Source organism: Nyctibius grandis, chromosome 4, assembly GCF_013368605.1.
Source record: "Nyctibius grandis isolate bNycGra1 chromosome 4, bNycGra1.pri, whole genome shotgun sequence".
Lineage (NCBI taxonomy): Eukaryota > Metazoa > Chordata > Aves > Nyctibiiformes > Nyctibiidae > Nyctibius > Nyctibius grandis.
This window is the reverse complement of record NC_090661.1, coordinates 89,995,206-90,018,636: the sequence shown is the minus strand read 5'-3', so window position 1 is coordinate 90,018,636 and position 23,431 is coordinate 89,995,206. Positions and strand designations below refer to the sequence as shown.

Below are 23,431 nucleotides of genomic sequence, written 5' to 3'. Positions count from 1 at the left end.
GAAATGGGTAGCTTCTAAACTGAGCTTTTAAAATAAAAGTAAATGGAGTGAGTTGTTTAATGACCTAGCATTGTAGCTTTGCTGTCAAGTCAAACACTGGGAAAGCAGGTTCATCCTGCAAAGGAGAAAAATGAGGAGCCAGCTACCCTTCTCATGTCTTTCAGGTGCTATGGCTCATGAGATCCTGCTCTTTATGGTGAGACACCCCCTTGCCACCCCCCAATTCTCAAAGCAAAGGAGCGCTTTAATAGGAAGCTTTCAGTAAGGAGCTGCAAAGGACTTCTTGCCTCTTTGCTTAGCCTTGGCAGTTTGGGAATCAGTTCTGCAGCGTTTGGTAATTACAAGCCTAAAAAAGAAGAAGCCAGCTATAGAAACTGAACCTTTATCCTCTCAATTATGGTGTTATTGCCTTTAGGCCGTGCAAATAACACCCTTTCAACAGGATTCTGAAATACTAACTCTGCCCTTTAGCTTGGAGGCCTGGTATATGGTCTCAGCTTTGTTTCACTGTTTTTGTTACGTTGCTACATTGGAGTGGTATTGAGTGGTACTTCCTCATGGGCAGTAGCAAGCAGTTTCATGGCCACACAAGTAGCTTTGGAAAAGCCAGCCATGGCTAAGAGCAGCTTTACAGGCATCAAACCAAATCATCTCGCTGCCACACTGGTACTTTTTAATGCCTGTGCTTTTCCCACACAGCTTCTAACATGCTCTGAAATTCCTGAGCGTTGTGCCACTGCTGAAACTTGTTTCATGTCTGGATTCACTGTTGTGGCTATTTTTAATGTGGTTAATTTTGAAGAATATTCAGGATATAGAGACAAGTGTGGCTTTGCTTTCATTGTGAAGTTCCCGTCTTCCCCCCCACTCTGGACATACACCTCTATGGTTCCTTTCTTTGTCATCCCATTGCTTGTTTTTTCCCCCAGTGTCTTTTATCTTGTGAGTAAAGTTTGAACAGTACGCAGAAAGTTAACTGCCTGGAGTCTTTTAAATATAAGTAACACGCACCCAGTAATAAGCTGTCGGTTGTTTTTTTGCTGCCTGCAAAGAAACATAAACACAGCGCTCATTTCTGGCAGGTTTTTACTGTCAGAGTTTCTCCTATTATATTTATCTTACAATTTGCCAGGGGGTGAAGTTATTAAGTTTTAGCAGCAGCCATCGATCAAGTTCACAAGTTAACACGATAAAGGCTCTGTGCCGCTCCGATCCGGGAAAATGATGATCCTCACTCGGTAATTAACTAAATGAGAAAGTTAAATCTTACTTGAGAGCTGGGAGAGATGAAAGAGAGGTGTTTGTCAGTTTCTCAGTGGAAATTAGAAGCAGTTTTCTGCAATTCCCTAAGCTGCTGCTCTGTCATATTTTACATAAGCACTGGGAAAACGTCTTGTAATTAGTGCTGTCATGGAGGATTTTTTTTGCTGAAGGATGTTGGAATAATTCATTAGATTATCAAGAAAGGCTTGTGTCCTGAAATGATTAGCACAGTGAAATTTAAACCATTAACGATAACAAGTTTAGAGCTTGCTGCAGTGCAGAGGCACCCAGGGTATGTCTGTGCCTATTTCAATCATTTCTTATAATTAAACATTATGTCCTCTTTTTTCCTCCCCTTCACTAAGACCCATCCAAAATTCCTGTTAAGGTGGCTCTGTCTAGATCAGTGACTTAACCACGACTGGCGGTGCAAGCAGTTGGAGGTGAAATGCTGTGGTTGCAGATAAGCAGTAGAAGACATCTTTCTGCGTCAGAGCCTGTAGTCCTAGGGAGTCCGGGAAGGAGGGAAGAAGCCCAGTATGACCTGTCAGTACTGGAATGTTGAAGGGAAGTCCCTTCCTTTTGTCCAGAGAGGAACTCTCAGAAATTTGTAGTAGTGGTCTAAGCTCTCAGTCTTTTCAGAGCTCCAGCATGAAGATGTCTTGAAGGTTCAGAAGGTCCCAAATCTTGCTGGGATCATTTAAGCCATTCTCGATATTCTAGGACACAGCTTCTCTTTTTCTTTGACTTTAAGAGATGTCTTCTTACCTTAAGAAACATATAATCTGAATTCATCCACCCTGTGGAAAGTGCCTTAACGAAGTTCTCTGCAATGATTAGAGGACATAGTGGTTTGTTTGTTTGTTTTTTTAAATATATAAAAGTTGTGACCACTCATATGGGTGGGGAAACAATATGCCTATACTAGAATCAGAGGTGCTTGTGCTTGTTTTGTCTGTGCTTTAGGAGGCTCCTTGGTCCCCTGTACTGAACAAAAACAAAAGTAGCCTTTGTTGTTGTATGTGGGTTACGGCTGTGATATACCATGGCTGTTTTGTTTTATATGCAGAGCAGTAGATTTATCCAGGCTTTATTTATCTGTGTTGAAATATTGCACCTTCCTATAGTTGCAAGCCATTATTTAGATTAAATTCCTTTCATGTATTAGTCCTCTTCTACTTCACTGGGCATACAAATGTGCTTTGTGTTAAATGTAACCATTTGGAGAAATGGTCTTGTAATTATGGGCTGCAGTGGAGCATAGTACGTAGATCCCTGAGCTAGTACCAACCTGAGGCACTCAGTCTCCTGGGTTTCCTGGCACAGCTTACTAGCTCAGGCACACCATTGTAGGAGGACACCTCTTCTGTTCCTGCAGATGAGTTGTTGTGCCTAGAGCCAGCTGGGGTACCTCTCCGCCCTCACTTACAGGGGTTTGTGAAAGGGGAGTCAGAAAAGCATTATCTGTTCTGAGTTAGTAGTTTGCTCTGTTATACCCAAACTTCCTCCCAGGTGATGGACTACCAGTGTTCATTCTTCTTTGCCACTTTTGGAGGTAAAACTTATAAAAAGCATGACCGTATACAGTGCATTTGGATGGCTGTTTACCCTAGTAGTATGGATGGCATGGGGGATAGTTCGTTCTTTTTCAGGTGAGGCCTGGTTATTGTACCTGGAGAGACGACAGGCTGTAGACGATCGTGTGCTCCAGGAAATAGTTGCTGTTATTGTTCTGAGGTGGTTTGTTGTGAACTTGAGGCAGTTGATCAGGATGGTTGAGTCATCAGCGTTTCTCAGGAAGCCAAATCAATTCTCTTACTGATAGTAACTGCCCTCCCTACCAACGCTTTAATAATACAGATGCTTGATGATGTTGTTTTGTTGTTGCTTTTTTTTTAATAACGGGCCTTTTTCACTGAACCCCCAGGGGATTTTCAGGAATCTTCAAATTGAAATTCTGGAATTTTGTTCTAAACTGTAGCTACAGGCGGTCTGGGGGAGACATGTGAGCATGTATTGCGACTGAGTGATTTAGGAGCCCTGTGGGTTCGTCTGTCTCTACTCTGCAGAACTGGTGGATTTGTGCTTCCCCTGTCCTCCTGGTCCCCTGCTTGCATAGACCACGGGACCTGCTGGGCACACCATGGCTACTTCTGGGCTTGTCCTCACTCCTTTTGATGGGAAACCAGAGCAGGCAAAGGTGCAAACCAGGTCTCAAGTTGACATTGTCAGAATGCAGCTAAAGTATATGCATGAACATAAAAAAAATAATGTTCTCCTGTCCACTAATTTGGATATAAACACTGAACATGTATAGTGCTTTTTTTAGCAGAACCACTATATAAACCTGGTGTTTGACTTCCAGATCTGTTACAAGTGTTGGCCAATGGACTCTGATTTACTTATTATTCCCACCTAAGAGGCCTGTTATTCAGTTGGGATCCAGGCACAAAGGGTTGGTTTGTCCCGTCTAAGCCATCTGTTTGTACAGACATAAGCCATTACTTGTTTTTGCAGATGTTGCAACTTCTGTTTGATACCCCAAACCAATGTTTTAGAGGTAATTGGGGAGCTGAAGTCTACTGAGAGAAGGGTGCTCAGGAGGCAAGGAAAGGCCAGAACATGGTGAAAGGAGTTGCCCCTTTTGTGGTCTCTGCACATCAGCTATCTACTCCGCTCCAGTTCAGCATATTAGTCAGATTTCACAGTCTCTCAAATGAAAAGGCAGAGGTACAGGTTTTTAAAAAATGCTTTGTAGAGACAGCATGTTGTCAGATGCACAGCAAACAAAATGAGAAATGAAATGAGATCAAGCTTGTAGAATACGACATCTCTCTGCTGTCTTAACCCAGCATTTTTACAGGGGTGTCTGTTTTACAGGCAGCTTAACTGCAGCAAAAATGACCAGAATCCCTTAAGACCGATGTTCAGCGCACTTCGTTCGTAATCATTTTTTTGCCAGGCTGTTGCCCACTGTGGACATTGCTAGGAAAAGTCCAGCCTGTGGGCATGAACACGTAGGACTTCATGCCTACAGTCCCTTTAGAGATTTCTCTATACAAAAAGTTGGCCCAAGAGAGAGTATTTCTTTCCTTCTGCCCGGTAACTGGGTCTACGACTCACGTGCAGTCAATGCTGTCCATGTGATGACGAAATGAAAGTGTAGCTCAGTCATAGCCCTTGTCTTGCATGATCTTACTGAACACACAGAAATTCCAAGGAAGAGTGAGGATAAAAGTAAGGTTGAAAACATTGAGCTGCAGAATTCAGCACTGGTGATGTGATCTCCATGTTCTGTGTTCTCAAAGAAACTTAAGTCAAACCATAATTCAGAAATAGAAGAAACTGCTTGTTAAAAATGGCAGCTAATTACTGTCTTTTTCTGCCAGAGGAAAGTCTGTCCAGCTCTGCTGGAAATGCTGAAAAGAGTATTTAGGTGGATTTTCTCCAGAAAATGAAATGTACATGCTGATTAGTTGAGTAGGTTTTCAAATTATGAGGTTTTTGGTATTCCAAAGCCAGGATTGCTGTCAGGGTTGGAGGGGTATTGAAGTACAGGAATTATTTACTCCTGCAAAGTGAGAAATTCCTGCCTTCCAAACCCGGTTTTGGTAACTAGATTTTGTGGTCTCTAAGTAACCCACTGTTTTGGCACTTACTGAAAAAATGCTTTTTTGTTGTTTTTTTCTTTTCCTGTAAAATCAATTAATCCATGCATTTATTTTAGATCATTAGATATCTTTGCAGAGAGATTTGGGTACTCTTTTTTTTTCCCTTAATAAAGTCTCCTGGTGAGGTTGATGCCTGGAATTATCATCATAGAACAGAAATATGGCATCCCTACGTCAACGTTTTATATATTCTGATCTCTGTAATTTGTTTTTAATTATTTGATAATTAATGGAGAACCTCTAAATGTATTTTGTAAATAAAAACAGTGTAATAATATTGACAGTTATTATAATGCTGTCTGGTGTTAAACCATTGCAATGAGAGAAAATCAAATGTTTTCAGCATTTAATACAAACTATTTGACAAGTATGGGAAAAAAATAATTTCTCAGCAAACAGTTAATCTTGCTTGGACAAAGGATATACTTACAATGCAAAACGTGCACTTTTCTTCCGGTTAAATTGTTTAGAAAGCAGAAACTATATCTTGCTATAAATTGAAATGTCAGTGTTTTGTTTTTGTCCCTGAAACTCTTATTTGAGCTGAGTCCTTCTGACAAGATATTAACAGTACTCAGAAAGTTGAGAGTCTTTTTATTTTGTGAAAGAAGTATGGATCAAATTTCAGGGTGTGTTTTAGCTGGCTTTGCTCCCAAGGTATAACTTTATACTCAAAAGAAGTACTATCAATTTTTTTTCTGATCCATTTCCCTATGAATTTTAGCAACAGTTCATTCTTTAGAAAAAAAAAAAAAACAGAATACAAATGCTGTTTTCTGTCGGTGCATTGAAGTAACTGGTAACTGTAGATTAGGAATCCAAATGCATTTTACTGTCTGCACGATGTAAATAAAACTGTGTTTATGTTAAATTTCACTCAAGGTTTCCTGTCTAACCAGAGTCCTTTGTGTACAGCTCTGGCATGAGCCAGTGTGTTGTTCTGCAGGGCTTACAGCTCGCGGTGGCTGTACTCCGACTGACAGCACCAAATGGGATACATGGCCTCGGCCAACCTTATGGATCAGAGTGCTTTTTTCCTTCTGTTTTCTTCCCCCTAAAAAAATTATAATACCACTTGAGCTTCTTTTCATGTGTGTGATTTGGGTTGTTTCTCTCCTTCCTGTTTACAGACCAAACTTGCCAATGGCACTTCCAGTATGATTGTGCCCAAGCAAAGAAAACTGTCTGCAAGCTATGAGAAGGAGAAGGAACTCTGCGTCAAGTATTTTGAGCAGTGGTCCGAGTCTGACCAGGTGGAGTTTGTGGAGCACCTCATCTCCCAGATGTGTCACTACCAGCACGGACATATAAACTCATACCTCAAACCCATGTTACAGCGGGACTTCATCACTGCACTGCCAGGTATTTCTGCAGGCGGAGGGAGATTGCTCCTCCATCTTGTCTTTCAGAAAACTATTCCACTCTGGCCTACCATGCTGGAGAGGTCTCTTCTAGGGTCAGTTCGCAAAATAGATGATAGCTTTTGAATGAAAAGCTCTATACTGGTATGAAATGTAGTAATATTTTATTTTGTATTCCTACCGTCTCTCAAGGCATGATCTAATACCACCATGGTTTGGCTAGAAGTAGGTGATAGCTCATATATGTGTCGTAAGGATAGTCATCGCAAGCCACAGGCCACATAGTTGTACTCATAATGCCCACAATGATGCATGTATAACGAAAATTTTTAAAATTAAAACTACTTTCTGGTTGCTCAGCTGAGGTTTTCCCTTTTCTTACGTAGATTTTTTTGTCTCTCTTTCCTAGTAAAATACCTTCCTGAAGCTATTGCTTTGATTATGTGTTTATTGCTACTAGAGAATGGAGGACATAAGATCAAAGCATGGAAATGTTCTGGGTTTTGCACCTCTGTAGTGCTTTCCATTGAGAATACTATCCCAGCTGTTCTCAGATGTGGAATTGGGTGTATCTCAGAATGCACACATAAAGTAGTGTATGTGCAGTTTTGTATTGGCCCTGTCTTATGGGCAAACTGAGGGAGTGGGAGATAAAATACATGCAGCAATAGAATTTCAGAACCAGACAGAAATTCCTGGCTCTTTGGTCTTTTTTTCAGACCATTAGATCATACCTCTGTAGATAGATAGATAGATATTTAATAGATTAGCATTTCCATGGCATAGGTCCTTAATTTGAGATGGACCTGAGCAAGAAGTGCTACAGGTGGTGTCTCTAAATAGCTAGGTGAAGAGAGGGGTTTCTTGCCAAAAGCTTGTTCTGTGAATACCTTTGGAGAACTGCTGAACTCCGACAATTTGTTCAGTCCAGTCATTTGATCATTCTTCAGAAGGGATTTCTCAACATGAAATTTAAGTTCTAGGGTTAAAAGATGGAAAAAAGCATGTTTAACTGTGAATTGAACGAAGCATAAAGGCACTGCAGGAGTTTTGCTATGAAGTTAAATACATAGACTCACTGGATTTTTAAGCACATTGTGCCCAGTAATCAAATGGCTGTTGTAGCATTAAAAAAAAATCTTAGTTATGCTAAGTACCTACTTTTGTTAGTTTTTAGTAGTCCAATGGCAATAATCTCGTGTACTTAGAGCAGCATCATAACTTGTGGAGCTGTTCTGTTTCAGAGAAATAGAGACTATTTTGGGAGTGCATTGGTTTCCCAGCTTTTAAAGTGGAAGTATACATATAGTTACATACACAATTTTTCCAGGTCTTTCTCCACAAAACTCCATCAAAGCAAGCCAACACATCTCATTTGCACTTGCTTAATTTCATCCTACATGCCTTTTTCTGAAAATTTTGGGCAAATGTTATAAATATTTTCAGAGGCATTCAGAATTTCCTAGCCATACCATATTTGTTAGTGGTCTTTTCACAGTTGTCGAGGAAGCAGCTAATTTTACTATCTCAGAATGCAGAACAGATAGGAATCAGTCTGCTAATACGTGAGTATTTGAATAGTTGTGGGAACTGTGTACTTAAATAATGTATGTACATCAGTTTGCATATTTGCAAAGTGCTAATGTGAATATAGCTCTAACAGAGAAAATTAATGGCAAGGAATTACACTGGTGCAGACTCGACAGTCTGTGCAGGATGTCCTGAGTATAGGCAAGTTTCTAATGAGGGGAGTCGGAAAGGGAAGGTAAGAAACCGCCTAGGAAAGAGTGATGAACCTAACATTTTAAATTAAGTCATGTGATTAAAAAACCTAAACTCTTAAAGTATTTTTAGCTTTCTGAAATTCTCAAGTGTTCAGTATTCTGGTTTCATATTTACTTCTTCATTCTATCTCCTGTTCTCCCCCTCAAGTAAATAAAACAATAAAGCTACTTCAAAATCATGAGGCATCTTATCTCTGTCCTCCTAGCACTGTCCCAAAGAATGACCAGAATTACAGGCAGCTTTAGATCATGAGCACGTTTTACTGATATAGAGTAAAATTGGCTCACATTATTTTCCCAGTACTTTGAACAGAATTAAGGTTGTTTGAAAAATACAGCTTGACTGTGTACTTAACAAACTTTGTTCTGTTTCTGAAAAATAAGGTCTCTGCTTAGCGTTTCCAAGCTGTTTAACATTTTTTATGAGGAAAGTAATTTTTATAAGGGTTTCATGTGTGAAATAACTGAAGCATTCTTGTTGGTATGTAGGGCTGAAGGACTAATCATGTTTCACGTCGATTTAGCAAAAACTTTTGTGAGCAGAGATTTCTCTTTTTTAAGGAAGTGATGCTTTGTTAGATATATGAGAGTTGTGAGTTGTGCTGTTCCTATGAAACAAAATAATAAAACTGAGTTTGCAGCCAGGCCAAAATAGCTCTGCCCATCCATTTAATAAGTGTGAGGAGGAGAGGCCAAAACATTAGTATTCCTTCTCTGGAAAGGGTCTAAGATAATGGCAAAGGATAACTTATGGACATGGAAGTAGTTACAACACCTCATTGCAGCAAGATCTAAAGTGTAACTACTGGTGATCCAGAAAGAGCAGGTGGATCAGAGGCAGACCTGTGGGTGAAGGTTACTGTGCCCAGTTTATGCAGTGTAGCCCTGCTTCCTAAAGCCACCGAATTGTTCCCTGTATAAAATAATTTCATGCTGTGACACTGCTGACATAAAGCCACCAGTTTGGATACTCCACAGGTAAGCTTTTGTAAATGTCCTGGTGGGTCTGTAAATGTCTGTGGTCCCACTGGAAGCAACACAGACTGGGAAAGCAAATATGCTATTTCCACCCAGTGGAGAGAGCTCAGGGGTGCAGGTGGAAGAAGATGGGGAAGCGGGGGGACACGATGTCCATGTCTGCCTTACCAAACTCTGGAATTCCTGCAAATTCCAGTTCATGTTCACTAAAACGTGGTATCTCTCTTTCAATGAATTGCTGTAGAGTCAGTCTAAATCTACACACACTCTTTTTTTCTTTTTTAAAATAATTTTATATAGTGGCTGTATATATCTTTTCAGATTAAATACATAATAAAGTCTGCTGATGCTTTTATTTTGCAGGTTGACATCTAATTTTGCATCTATAAAGATAAGAAATGTCAGACCTCTTTCTGCACTCTCTGGTTGTGCATGGTATCATTCACGTGCTTTTTCTACATATGAATAGAAGCATAAAACGCTGGGCAGAATGTCTCACCCAAAGTGTATTATAAATTTAGGAGGTTTGAAAGGAGTGAGAGGAGGCATGCTGAATTTTCTCGTTTTCATGGATTGGGAGATAATTTTGAGATCTTTTGGTTAACAAAAACAGAGGTTGGGCCTTTTGTGTGTCATGAACTCTAATCAGAATCAGCTGATTGCACCCCATTTGGGTTTGCACAAGTACGGACATGTGACTGTAAAAATGCACTTGCTGCTTTTTCTTTCCCTGTCACAAGCAGGGCTTGGTCTTTGAGGCTGTTGTTTTAAAAGCAAGAAAAGATGTATTTAACTCTGTCCCAAATGTGAACCAGAGGGAAGATGGATGTAATACCAATCTGCCATGCTTCCTTTTTGGTTGGTCTGAACATTATGCCTGAGGGATGATGGGATCTAAGCTACAACTTTCACAAAGCCTCTGAAATTTGACCTGTGAAGTGAGATAATCTCTTGATAGTATCTCACTTGTGAATTAAACAGCCTCCAAGAGAAGCTGTATTTATGCAACACCTCATTTAAAAGGCATCTTATTTTCCTGAAGTCTTCCTGGTGACTAAAGTTGAGCGGGTAAGGGCACATTTTTACTGAATACATCCATCCAGTTAAGAAACATAGTATAACCTTCCCCGGTCCCCAGCTACACAGGCATTACATGGGGCTGCTTGGTGCTAGCCAGGCAATTGCTTTACATTTCACTCCAGCCATGTTGAAACAAAGCCAGTCCTGGTATTCATACTGGAAAATGTTTGCAATGTGTACGTTTTGGTGCATATTTTTCCTCCACCCACTAAAATAAACGAAACTAGCAAACCTGCTTCACTTTCTCCTTACACAGCCTCTCCTTCCTCTTGACTTTCCTGTACATCTGCATATCTTTCTCTCCTCCATGTCTAAAGGTACCACTACCCTTCAGGGCACACATTGGGAATATATATTTTTTTCTTCATTACGTTTAAAAGCTACTGCTTTAGCAAAAACAGCTTTTGAGCCGTTGGAACATGAGAACAGCTGTAGCAGTGAGATGAGAAATGGTCCTAATATAGAGAGATTTTGGGGGCTGCGTTGCTGAGTTGGAAATGCCATCCATAGAATATCCCCCTAGTGCTAAAACCCATCGAAATAGATTGCAATGACTTCTTGGATTCTTTATTATTTTTAATGACTTGTTGTGTTATATCCAAAGGAAGTTGGAGAACGCTGTTCACTCCTGAACTTAGCCACAAATGCTCTTCTGTGCATTCGGTCCAGCTCTGCATGCAGAAGAGGAGAAGGAAAGAGAGGGTATCTTTGTATTAGCAAGGGGAGTTGTTTTAAACTCCGTGTCTCCCCAGCAAATAATACTTTTTTTTCTCCCCCAGCTCGGGGATTGGATCACATTGCTGAGAACATTCTGTCATACCTGGATGCCAAATCGTTGTGTGCTGCCGAGCTGGTGTGCAAGGAGTGGTACCGGGTGACGTCAGACGGCATGCTGTGGAAGAAGCTCATTGAGAGAATGGTCAGGACAGACTCCCTGTGGAGGGGGTTGTCAGAGAGGAGAGGATGGTGAGAAAACTGCATCTTCACCTCTTTTGCCCCTATTCAGGACAGTGGGCGCTGTGTGTTTCAAACCGTGTTTGAAGAGGTTTATTTAGCACCCTGAAACAACATGTTGGTTCCAAACTTGACAGTTGCTTAAATCAAAATTCGGGTGTAGGAGAGTTAGGGCATCATTTGACTACGCAGGCAATGTGGGGGCTTTTTCCTCACCTTCCTCATCTGATCATGCTCTTATCCCACTGTGACAAGTGAGATACACAGACTGAGAATTTTACACCCAGCTGTCAAACAGTTCAAATTAAGAAGCTGCGTACGCCCCAGGGGAACACTAAACTAGTCAGCAGTTCAGAGCAGAAGAGCTTTTTTAGGGGTGGCAGTGGGGCAGCATGTGCTATGAATTAGTTGTTTCCTGGTAGGTCTGTTTGTTTTCCTCAGCAGATTTTCACTATTAGATATCTGTTTAATTTTCAAACTGGAAGCTGAGGGTAGGTACCATGGAGAATAGGGGACTTTAGAAATGCAGATAGATTAGTTAATAATCATCTGGAATAGCCTTACTACAATGTGGGTCTCACTCAAGTTTGAAGCTGCTCTGTTAACATTTCATTAGAACTTTCCCTCTCAGGGGTACATCCTTTAATACATAATTTTCTTTTCCAAGGGTGTCCCTAGGATGTTGGTAGAAAGGAAGCTGGGTATGAATATTTCATAAACAAGATAAAAGTGACAGCTCAGGCATTTTGGTTGCTATTAAAAAGAAAAAGATACAGAGTTGCAAACAAAGACCCCTGTTTTATGGTTAATTTTGTTATACTGTTTGTCTCAGGAAGTAAAGGTGAGTAAATCAGGATTATGAAACATCCTTTAAAAATAAATACTATCTTGATCTGCTTCCAATAGTGTAATGTTTATAAAGAGTGTAAAATAAACACAGGCATGGTAGTGGTAACTTTTGCATTCCTTTTAGTGCCTTGTTCTCTCCAGGACTTCTATGTTCGCTCTGTATTGTTGAGGTCATAGTAAGTCCGAAGAGGACTTTGAGAGGTTATTTAGTCCCTCCTGTTTCCCAGAGCAGAGCCAGGTTTCTCTTAAGTCATCCCAGATGTTTGCCTAACTTGTTCTTAAAAATCCTCACTGATTGAGATTCCCCAGGCCTTGCCTGGGCAAGGAATTCCACTGTTTCACTAACTTTAGTGTTAGAAAGATTTTCCTAAAATCTATGCTGTCTTCCTAGCTACAGTTTGGCATATTATATTTAGCCTACAGAGACACACAGGTCAGTTTCTCCTTTTTGCAGTAATCTTTCAATGTTGGAAGATGATCATGTTTCCTACATTTTGAATACACTAACCAAACGTAACCCAGTGCTGTCTTGTCCTTTTGTCATTCTTGGTTTTCTCTGTTTAGACCCTCCCCAATTGCTCTGCTCCATTCTTGGAGGATGGCGTAATCAGCTGGGTGTCTTACTTCTGCTGAGGCATCACCAGAGTTTGGTGATATGGGAAGCATTGCTTTGAATGCCGTATGGAGAACACTCCATGCTTTCCAGTAGAACACTTGCTTTTTTTTTTTTTTAACAGTGGTGTAATACTGTTATAAAATTAATTACCCTTTCTGTGGAAGTTCTATTTAGCCATTATTCCTCATCTTGCATGCTTATGTTGGTACTCAGTGGTGAACTTGGCACTTGTCCTTATTGAATTAGATTCTATTTATCGTTTGGTATTTCTCCATTTTGTCAGGAACACTGAGTTTAATCTTGTCCTCCAAAGTGCTTGTAGCTTCTCCCAGCTTTAGTATCATTGGCCAGGTTCCATTTTTTGTCATTAATGAAAACACTCAATAATGACACATATAGGACAGACGCCATGTAAGATCCCTGTTGCTATCCTGTTTGACAGTGCACAATCGGTAAACTGTGCTTTCCAGCCATTTGTGTGTCCACCCTTGAGCTCTTCCAAGATCATACTTCTCTTCCTAAGTCATGAAAATAGCCTGTGAGAAGAAATTAAGTCAGTTTGACATGGTGTATTCTGGATTGATCAGTGTTACTTGTTTGTCACCTTGTCATCTTCTAGGCGCTCATCTGATTGACTGTATGCTCTAGAACTGCTAAGCTGTCAAAGTTGAATTGGACAGTCTACCATTTCTTTGGTGGACCTTCTTCCTTTTTTTTAAAACGCAAGAGCTACATTTGTCTTTTTCCTGCTCTGTGGAACTTTACGTATTCTCCACATCTTGTCAAAGATCGTAGCTGGTAGTTTTCAAGTTGCTCCCTCCAGATTTTCGAAATAACATTAGCACTGATTACTAGTCATACAGACATATGACATTTCTAAAACACAGTTGCAAAATCATGCTTCTCATGTGAAAGGGCAGTCACACCCTGTTACTGCACCTCTTCTTCAGGTTTACACTGTGACCTGGAGGTTGCTTTGACACAACAGGAGCAAGTTGTGCCCTGTCTTTCAGGTTGCCCTGTGATTAGCTTTAGAAGATACAACTGCAGGCATGGTGGGGTGATTAAGAGAGGCAGACAAGAAATATCCAATGTAATTGCATCTCTGCCATATAGAGCTTTATAGCTTGTAATCAGTGCTAACGCTGTGCATGGCACAGAGGTGACTAGCTGGACAGTTCAGAATGATAGATGACTGGTGTTATTTGCTTACAGCTCCTCACTTTGCACACAGACTGCCTGATGTCAGCATTTGCAGCTCGTGGTTTACAACAGAAACACCCAGTTCCGCAGCACAGTAGCCTTCACTGACAGCTTGTCAGGGAGCAGTAAGGGTTACACAGATTTAGAGAAATATAAAACAGAAGGCCAAAATCTGGGCACAATTGTGTCCATCTGAATACTTGATTGAATTGGCCAGTCATCAAAACCTGCAAACAATAGTTCCTTTTATCCCAGAGCCACAGCACAACGACCACTGAGATGCTGTGGAAATTCCAAGCAATCCTTTAGCTGAACTGTAAACAACTGACTCTACATGCAGCGAGGCAGGGCTTATAGGTAGCAACAAGACCTTGTATTATATCAGCTAGTAAAGTTGGAAACAATAAACAAGTTTACAGGCACATAGGCTTGTGTACAGATTGTCGTAGACCTACCCCAAGTCTTCCAGGATGTGTCCTAGGTATTCTGTGTATCTCCAAAGCATTTTTCATCTCCTTGGGCCAATAATTTCAATTTTTTGCATGCATTTCCAGACTGGATCACAGTAAACAGGCAACCATCTAGTTAGTGGTTTGCCTGCATCCATGTGTCTCTTCTTCACATGTGTTTGTCGCCATAGGAGTGGCTGCTGGTCACTGTATTTGAAGACTCAGATGATTGCTCTGTCCAAAGTGGAAAGCACCTTTCTTTCAAGTTGTACTTAAAGTACTTTATTTAAAGAATTATCAAAAGTTCTTTTCTTGAGCATTTTTTACTTTGTTCAGTCCTATAGTTTGCTACCGCCTTATAACCTAAAAATTTCAATTTATTGTTGTGATTTCCCTAGTTCAAGTACATCAAGGAGCTAATGTGCAGTCTCTTAAATGAGTTTCAAGGTATATTGTATGGAAAGGACAACAAAGAAATGTGCAAGGAAGTATTGAACAATTAATTATGCCATAATGGAGCAAGAGAGGGAGAAGTGGAGAGCTGGCCCAGTGTAAACTCTGTGCCTTTGATGCCAGGATTACACTCGTCGGCATTTGTGCCTCTCTCCGTTTTGTGAGGCATATTGCCAGGCAGAACAGCAGTTAGTACGCCCATGGTGGGGTTTACTAGCTTCCACACCGTGTTTGGTGGCTTCTTAACTTCAGGATGAGGAATTAAAGTTTTTTACACAGCAGGTAGTGATTGCCGTTTACGGATTCTTTTTGTAACAAAAATCTAGCTTGGGATATGAGTATTCCAAATTAGTGTTGAAATGAAGGAGGCACCACAGATGAAGTGTTGCTTACCAAAATATAGTAGTAGCAGTAAAATGTCCGTGTACCAAAACTGATACTGTTCCTGCTAATGCAGATAAATGCTAGCCTTCAATGCATAGTGAGTTTGAGGGTTCCTTGGCTTCTTTCATTTTCTTTGTACACTGTGTTTTAGAAGTGACCTCTGATATGGGTATGTGTATTGTGGGCATGAGCCATTCTCACCTCCTATTGAGTTAAATGGGCTCATGTCCTTAATTAGGTAATATATTTCCCTTCACTAGGAGACTAGGCACAGATTTTTCATGGGTATTTCAGTGACAAAATGCAACACTGACATGTTGCAGGGCAAACAAACAAGGAACCACTCAATCTTACTGAGTAAATTAAGTTTGAATATGAATGACTGTGCTTTTCAACAGTGGTTACCCATTTGTAAAATGCCGGGAGACCTTTCTCCAAAATGCTGAAACATGATTTGTGTTCAATGGGAGTGTTCTTTGTCTTCCAGGGGACAATATCTATTTAAAAATAAACCTCCTGATGGGACTGCACCACCCAACTCCTTCTACAGAGCACTTTACCCCAAAATTATACAGGACATAGAGGTAAGATGTACAGCTTCCAGATGTGGTGGTGTTTGGTTGGGTTTTTTTTTTAAATCTCCCTGATTTATTCATGATGCTGAAGTTCTGAGAATATTTCGTTCTAATCAAATATTTCATTAAATCTGTTGTGTCTGTGTTTGTCCGGAGTTTGTAGATCTGGGAGAGTTATATAAGGTCCCAGGCTTCACTCCTTCTTTAGACAGAGGATGAGCTGGATTGTTCAGTGAACTGTTTGCAGATGGAGTCTCTACACCTTGCACATCAGATGTCACAGCAGCACTGTACCATCCTGATTTTCTCTGTTCCACAGTACTTTGCTCCACCTGGTACAGATGAGACCTAATGAGATGTTACGGGGAAATATCAGGAACTGAGCCAGGGAGAAAGTGCGTTGCTAAAGACTGCAATCCTAAGGCCTAGGGAAACAGGAAGCAACTGAGCATGGTTGCCTTGTATCTAGTGTGAGCAAAATGCTGTGTTCAGGTAGTTTCCTAATGGCAAAAGTGGTGCTCAGGCACTGTTGTGACAAGTTTGTACAAGCACTTAGCTAGAGCTCAACTGAGACTTTCTCTTCAGTTGTTTAGTTAGAGTCACAGAGGGTTAAAGGTTGGAGATAGAAAAAAGCTTTTAGGTTACTTCTTCCTCACCATTCCAGATAACACAGATGAGTTTTGCAACGATATGTTTTCCAGGCTTTTGTCCATTTAATTGGTTTTATTATGTGTGTTACTTCTAGAAAGCAGTTACAGCATTGTATGGGCTTGATTGCAGGACAAAGTGTGAAGAAAAGTATCTGCTGTTTTCTCAAACAAACAAAAAAAGGGGGGAGATAGTTCTGTGCTTTATTTTTGCTTTTCTTTTATCTCCTGTCTCTCAAGACAATAGAGTCAAACTGGCGGTGTGGAAGGCACAGTTTACAGAGGATCCACTGCCGAAGCGAAACAAGCAAAGGGGTTTATTGTTTACAGTATGATGATCAGAAGATAGTAAGTGGCCTACGAGACAATACTATTAAGGTGAGAATGCTCCAAAATGGCATACTAATGGCATGCACTGTCTATGCCATAAATAATAGTGTCCTAATTTCAGTGACACCTACTCAATCTCTTGTTAGTAACCTAGCCTTCTCCTTCCCGCACCTCACACGGGCACAGCATGTATGTCTCTTTTATCTGGCAAGAGAGATGCTGTTTTCTTACCAACTGACTTCGCTGGCAGAGTTTTTGTCCATCAGTAATTACAGGCTATGTAATTACTGTGCCCTGGACTCTGATGAGAAGGGTAAAACCAGTGTTCACAGTAAAGCCAGTAACATCAAAGATGTTAATGTATTGCACCAAAGACCCCGTAGAAGACTCTACAGATGCCACTAAAGATGTTCTAGCTGCACTATGGATGATGTGTTGTAGTAAAAACCAGAGCAGTCAAACCAGTAAGTGCTGAAAGATGAAAACCTTACTCAACTGTCTGGTTTTGAATGTTTGCTATCTTAGATCTGGGATAAGAATACATTGGAATGCAAGCGAATTCTCACTGGACACACAGGTTCTGTCCTGTGCCTCCAGTACGATGAACGGGTCATCATTACTGGATCTTCGGACTCAACAGTCAGGTGTGTGCTCATGATTTGGAGCTTTCTGTTTGCCTCTAAGATTTTAGCCTTGCAAGCTGCTGGAATGATCTTTTCTTAAATGTCTACTGTCCAATCATGCTGTTGTCTGCTGTTCCATGAAGTGGTTTGGCATATTTGTTCAGGAGTGTACTGTCCTTGTTTATCAGATGTCCATGCAAATGGCTGTCAAGAAGAAATGAGAACATAAGCAAAGGCCAGTCAAGGTCAAGATGACTTGGGAAGGCCATCTGGCATTTCACCAAGGTTTTGCATGTTTTGGCACTCCCTGAGAATATTTTAAATTCTCCCTGAGAATAACTTTTTAAAAGTTGGTTGAAGTTTTCAAAGCAAGTTTTAAGGTTTAGTTATCTATATCACTTAATTTTAACAAAAGATGTATGACTAGATCTCCTGCCACTTTTAATGAAATTTCAGCATGATGTTTCTTTCCATTCAGTCCTTCTAACCTTGCTTTCCTTCCAGTCTGCAGCAAAAGCCTGGACACCTCAAGACAGCACTTGTGGTGCATGTTGTGCAGATGTCAAGTTCACTAGACATATTACAGGATCCCAGAGAGTCTAAGACCCACAGTGTAAATACAGGCACATATGAGTTAGTGAATGGCAATATGAGCTTGCATGTGAAGGAGCAAGTCTGTCTTCTCCGTGTTGTTATATATTCTCTTCTTCTCAAACCATGCCCATGCAGTGAAGTTACAAACAACAAAAAGCTGTGTCAGTGGCCTTTCCTGAAGCTATTAGCATGTGTTCCTATGGCTGCAAGCTCCTCATGGTTATCACCGTGATTGCATGTAAACTACTGCTGTTAAGCTAATAACCCTTAAATTTAGTTCCTGACATGTGAGGCATGCAGTCTTGTGGTGCTGCTGGATTTTGGGGTCCTATCACTAGTAGGAATCCAGAATTTCGGCAACACCACCTGCCTGGAGACGGTGTGGGAACTGCACTGTGCTAAACACATTTAAAAAGAGAGGCTGATTTCTGTACCAAGCACTATCATCTTCCATATCAGGCCAGGCAGGCCAAATTGCAGACTGGCGGCTTGCCCAGAAATACTTCGTTTCCCACTGTATCTATAAATGTTTGTGCAGACCCCAGAGGCACATAGGATGCATCACTTTTATCCTTGGGTCTCCTCAGGAAGAGGGGCTTCATCCAGTAGACAGTACAGATGGGCTCTTAATGCTTCTGAGATCTCAGGGATGCACTTGTCCAAAGAAGTCAGTAGGTCTCCAGCTCCTGTTCAGTTTGGCAACCCTGTCTGCAAACTGCTCATACGTTAATGGCACAGGTCTTTAGTCTGTGGGTTTTTCTCCTTTGCATTTTGTAATTGGAGTGTAGTTTTCTTTCTCATTTATAGTCCATAAGTTGATGCACTTCAGCCTCCATAAGTTAGAAAATAAGACATTAGGAGTTTTTCTCACATCTTGCCTTTTCTTACTGCTTGCCTTATTGGCAGAGGAAAGTTTTAACTTCTGCAATGTCTGATGTGCCTGATGAAACAGCCATTTTCTGCTCTCATGTACTGTATCTGGGATACAGATGTGATAGTGCCAAAAGAAATCTCTTTATGGAGGGTAAAAGAAGTTTGCCAACAGAATAGCCCAAAAGAAACATTTTTAAGGCTTAAAATCTTCATTTCAAGTCCTAGAAGTTCTATATGAAACCTTTGTCTAACTTTCATCTTAAATTATCTTTCAGCTGAAACAGTTGGTTCCAATAACATTAAATTGACATAAATGCTCTGTCTTAATTTGGGTATTCAGCACATTCCTGGAATGTAGTTGTGTACCAGATGCACTGCAGGGTAAATGCAATTCATGGTGCAACTTGTGGCAATTACTTATATTTGTTTGAAAAGCATTATCTTGTTTTCTGCTTCTGTATAAATTATCTTTTGAGTTCATAGTCCTGTGAGAGAGGTCAAAAATTAAACCTGTCACTGAACTTGCTTCTCTGCAGGTCATGATTAAGTACTCATTGACTGGAAATGGAGTGTGTGGTAGGCTGACACAACCAGGAAACATCAGTCTTTAAGGCCATCAATCTCATACCTTTCTTGGGCACTAAATTCCCTTAATTAAAGAACGCTTTTTTCCTGGCTTGGTTATTTTTATGATGTGAACTGCATTGCAGGGTTTTTGACTGCTGGACTGTCTCAATGTATGCATAATCAACAGGTTTATATAATACATCTTTTAATGAACTATTTAATAGATGTAGAGATAACTTGTGGTGTTTGCTTCTCTAATATTGCTAGGGAGTCAATTACCTCTCCCTGTCCCTCTCTCGCTCTGCAGAAAATCCACTGTACAGTTTTTTTAACTCTCTTCTCTCTGGTTTGAAATTTGAAATTGCAGGGTGTGGGACGTGAATGCAGGCGAGATGCTGAATACACTGATTCATCACTGCGAAGCAGTACTGCACCTTCGCTTCAATAACGGCATGATGGTGACATGCTCCAAAGACCGTTCCATTGCTGTGTGGGACATGGCTTCACCAACAGACATCACCTTGAGGAGGGTGTTAGTAGGGCACCGAGCTGCTGTCAATGTAGTGGACTTTGATGACAAGTACATTGTATCAGCATCAGGTGACAGAACTATAAAGGTGAGGTGTTTCAGAGGCTTTTTATTTGCAGCACTGGGGTATTTAATAACCAAGAACAGTGACCAGACAGGGAAGATGGTCCTTGGCAGTTATTACACAGATCTTCTTTAGAAGCAGTGTTCTTCCTGCTGCTCTTTTCCACTCATCCTTCCTCTGTTGAGCTTGCACAACTTCTTTACAGAGCTGTATGGTAAATCAGATCCAGGTACAGATGAAGCTGTAAAAGGACTTTTTTTTCTGTGTTCTTTTTCGACATGACCACTTCCATAATCTGTTTTAGCATTGGTCATTTGAACAGTTGTCAGAGGGCAGCATGGGGGCAAAAGTGAAGGTGAGTGGATAGGAGTCACTTAAGTGTTACTGCTATGATCCCAGTCTGCAGCATTAAAACTGAGGAAAATCAAGATCCTGTGTAGACAGCCCAAGAGTGCTAAAGCTTGATTTTGGAAGCTAATTTTCATACGGTGTGGCAAAAGTCTTCTGTGTATAGTGACCCAAGCTGCTAACAATTGCAGACTGTAGTCACAAGTCGTTGGAGGGGTAATTTTCCCAGTCTTAATGATAGCATCTTCAATTAACAGCATTCTGGAAGCACCCATATATCATACAGATACCACCTTTTGTTAGTCTCTTCTTAATGATTTTGTCTCTGTGTGGTTCCCTCCCCGCTTCCTGTCACAGGTGTGGAACACTAGTACCTGCGAATTTGTGCGCACCTTAAATGGCCACAAACGAGGCATTGCATGTCTGCAGTACAGAGACAGGCTAGTAGTGAGCGGCTCTTCAGATAATACTATCAGGTGAGAAACACACTTCCCGTTGCAGAATTCTGTGCAAGCACATTGTCTCTGATTCCCTGGGATGTGCAGAGGTTAGGCAATTGAAGTGCTCTGTACCCTTGTCGTCTTTGAAATATGCTTTCTTTGGTATAGAACATTGGGAACTACTGGAAAGAGATATTAGAAGCCTGTTTTACTGTGCTGTCTTTCAGTCTCTGTATCTCAAGAGTCCCATACTAATCAACAAGTTGCATTGTATCGCTCTGACAATTCTGGTGTATGAAAGAGCTGGCAAGTACCACTTTCTGTGGTGTCCTCTTGTGATATTTTAATTGGGCTATGTGTCTAGTTAAAGGGGTCAGATTTGCAGTAAGAGGCATTTAATCCTCTGCAGAAATCCTCCTGGGCTGTCGCCAAACTCTTCTTGTGGTACTTGGCACCTGGTTAAGTTTGGAACAGCTGGTTTAGAGCATGAAGTTCAGTTTGCTGTCTTTTGCACTTCTCCAGCTGCCCTGGTTGCAAACTGAGATTTAACTCCTTCTTGTATCATGCGCCAGGATTTCTCCCTACATCTTGCAGCTGCTGGCAGAGGGACGTCCCACTAATCTCAGAGCATACAGAGCAAACTCGAATAGTAGTGTATGTGATGCAGGGAAATGGCTCTGTCATGCAAACAGGAGTAAGAGCAACCTCCCTTTTGTCTTTGTCATTGCTTTAAATAATTGTCTACCTTCTGATAAAACTCGAAAGCTGGACAGTGTAAGCAGAAACCCTTCACTTTGCGTGTCAGTAATAATTTCTCCTCAGTGAGAATGATTCATGCAACTGTTTGCCTGTGGACTTTGCTTGCAACACGCTGCCTCTCCCTGCTTTGCATTCTGTAGGAAAATGGTTGATATCACCAGGTCATTGTGCCAGATTTTAATATAGGGCTGTCTGAGAGCATGACCAAGAGAGATGGAACTTCTGTCACTTAATGAAGGGAAAAAGTATTACAGGCATTGTGTAAGTGTGGCACCACTTATATGTGGTAAGAACTCCTGCACTTCAAATAGAAAAAAATAACCTTCTGCAATTGTACTGTGAAACTTGGTCTCAGAACTAGAGTAAGAAATAGTTAAATATTACAGCAGTTAGGGAAGGATCTAAAATATGACTTGCAATGCTAATAAAAATAAATGTCAAGATAGTGATAATGCTAAAGAGGCATACAGTTACTTTTATGCTTACATTGGACAAAATCCCTAGTTGACAGATAAATTGTGCTAGAATTTCAGGAATGTTGGCAGTGAATCTCAATGGAAGTCAAGTTTGGCAGCTGTGTGGGCAAGGCACAATTCTTACCTGGTCACATCGTTTTTTCCCAGCCACTAGCAGAGGGCACAAGTCAGTGGAAGGGTGATTAAGAAAGGGGCGGTTACTAAATCATCTTTGTGGGTGGCTTGGTGCTTTGTATGTTTGATTTTAATTCACTGTAAAATGCCATATGTTATATGTTGGCCTTTAGTAGAGGCTGCCTCTTGATACAGAATTTCAAGTTCATCGTTCCTCAGTTGCAGGGAAACTTTTTTCCAAAAGATGACTCTATGATTTCTAGTTTTGCAACTGCAAATGTAAGGACATGTGAAGTAGCTGAGAAATCAGTATCTGTCTTCTGTAGGGAGACTCCATGTATAAAAATGATTTCAGTTTCGGTTTAGGCCAGAAATTTCACCAGTGTAAGAGGACACAGCTACATAGGCATTGCTATTATTGTGCCAATTTCTGTCTGGTAGAAATTTGTCCATCAAGCTTAATCCAGTCACTTCAGTATCGTAGCCTCTATGGCCAAAGTTCTTAATTGCTACAGACAAGCATGGTATAGAAAAAAAAGAAAAAAAAAAAGATAATTTAAAGCAAGAAAATAGAATCAGACTACATCATCTTGGGTTAATTTTTAAACGAGTGGTTGATTTGCATGTGTGTATTCAACCTCCAGTGTGTGCACACATGGGGATCTAATACTGGACTGTTAGATAACAGCATTTGCTCTAGTAGATGGGGATTCAGGCTCACCTGCCTTCTGTACATCTTCCAGCTCTGCCAGGACTTCAAGTGAATTAAAGGCTGAAATAATTGCAGACCTCCCTCTACTTCCAGAAGTTCTCCCAAAGCTATAGGAAGGAAGAGTGGTAGTGTTTCTGACTGTGTGCACTTTGTAGTGAATTCTTTTAGTTAGTTATCAAGCCTTAAGAGTAGTTTGAGAAGGTTATGAAATCTGGGAGGTACCCTTGGCACCAGTTCTGCTAGGAGATTCTGCTCTTACGTAGCAGTTATCCCTTTTGTACATGAAGGCTCATTTCCCACATGGCTAGGAACATGACCATCTCTTCTAATCCCGTTCTGATTCAGGTAAAACCTCAAACTGGGACCTGAAAATACAGGCCTGAATTAGTGTGATGCAGCCTCCCAGAGCTGCTGGCAGTCTCAGGATTGATGACAAGGAATGGAAACACATGGCATGAAAGTTCCTGGCACAAGATTGCTCTTCAAACCTTTCTGCACCAGTTCATTTCTGGCATTGTCTGTCCTGTTTACAGTCCTTGAGAGACTTAATGCTCTCTGACCAGCCAGAGTGCCTTTGGCTGACCTTTGCCATGGAGTTGCTTGCTCTGACCTTGACTGGTGTGCTGATACTCATGTAAAAACTATTGGGATCTTCAAAGATTCCTGAAAGATCAGCTTCACGGATCAAAGAATCACCTTGTGCTCCTTGTTGGCCTCAAACATGTGCATTGACAA

At 40.9% G+C, this 23,431-nt stretch overlaps 1 protein-coding gene across 7 annotated transcripts in view; it reads left to right on the top strand.

Moving 5' to 3' along the window:
- The window catches only part of BTRC (beta-transducin repeat containing E3 ubiquitin protein ligase), a 123,717-nt gene that overhangs the window by 87,636 nt on the left and 12,650 nt on the right, over positions 1–23,431 (top strand). For all 7 annotated transcript variants that reach the window (XM_068397994.1, XM_068397992.1, XM_068397990.1 and 4 more), the window contains 7 exons: positions 6,065–6,296; positions 10,917–11,103; positions 15,533–15,629; positions 16,508–16,645; positions 17,123–17,241; positions 19,622–19,871; positions 20,553–20,671. In XM_068397994.1, coding sequence (XP_068254095.1) covers positions 6,065–6,296; positions 10,917–11,103; positions 15,533–15,629; positions 16,508–16,645; positions 17,123–17,241; positions 19,622–19,871; positions 20,553–20,671 — 1,142 coding nt within the window. The remainder of the gene's footprint in view (positions 1–6,064; positions 6,297–10,916; positions 11,104–15,532; positions 15,630–16,507; positions 16,646–17,122; positions 17,242–19,621; positions 19,872–20,552; positions 20,672–23,431) is intronic.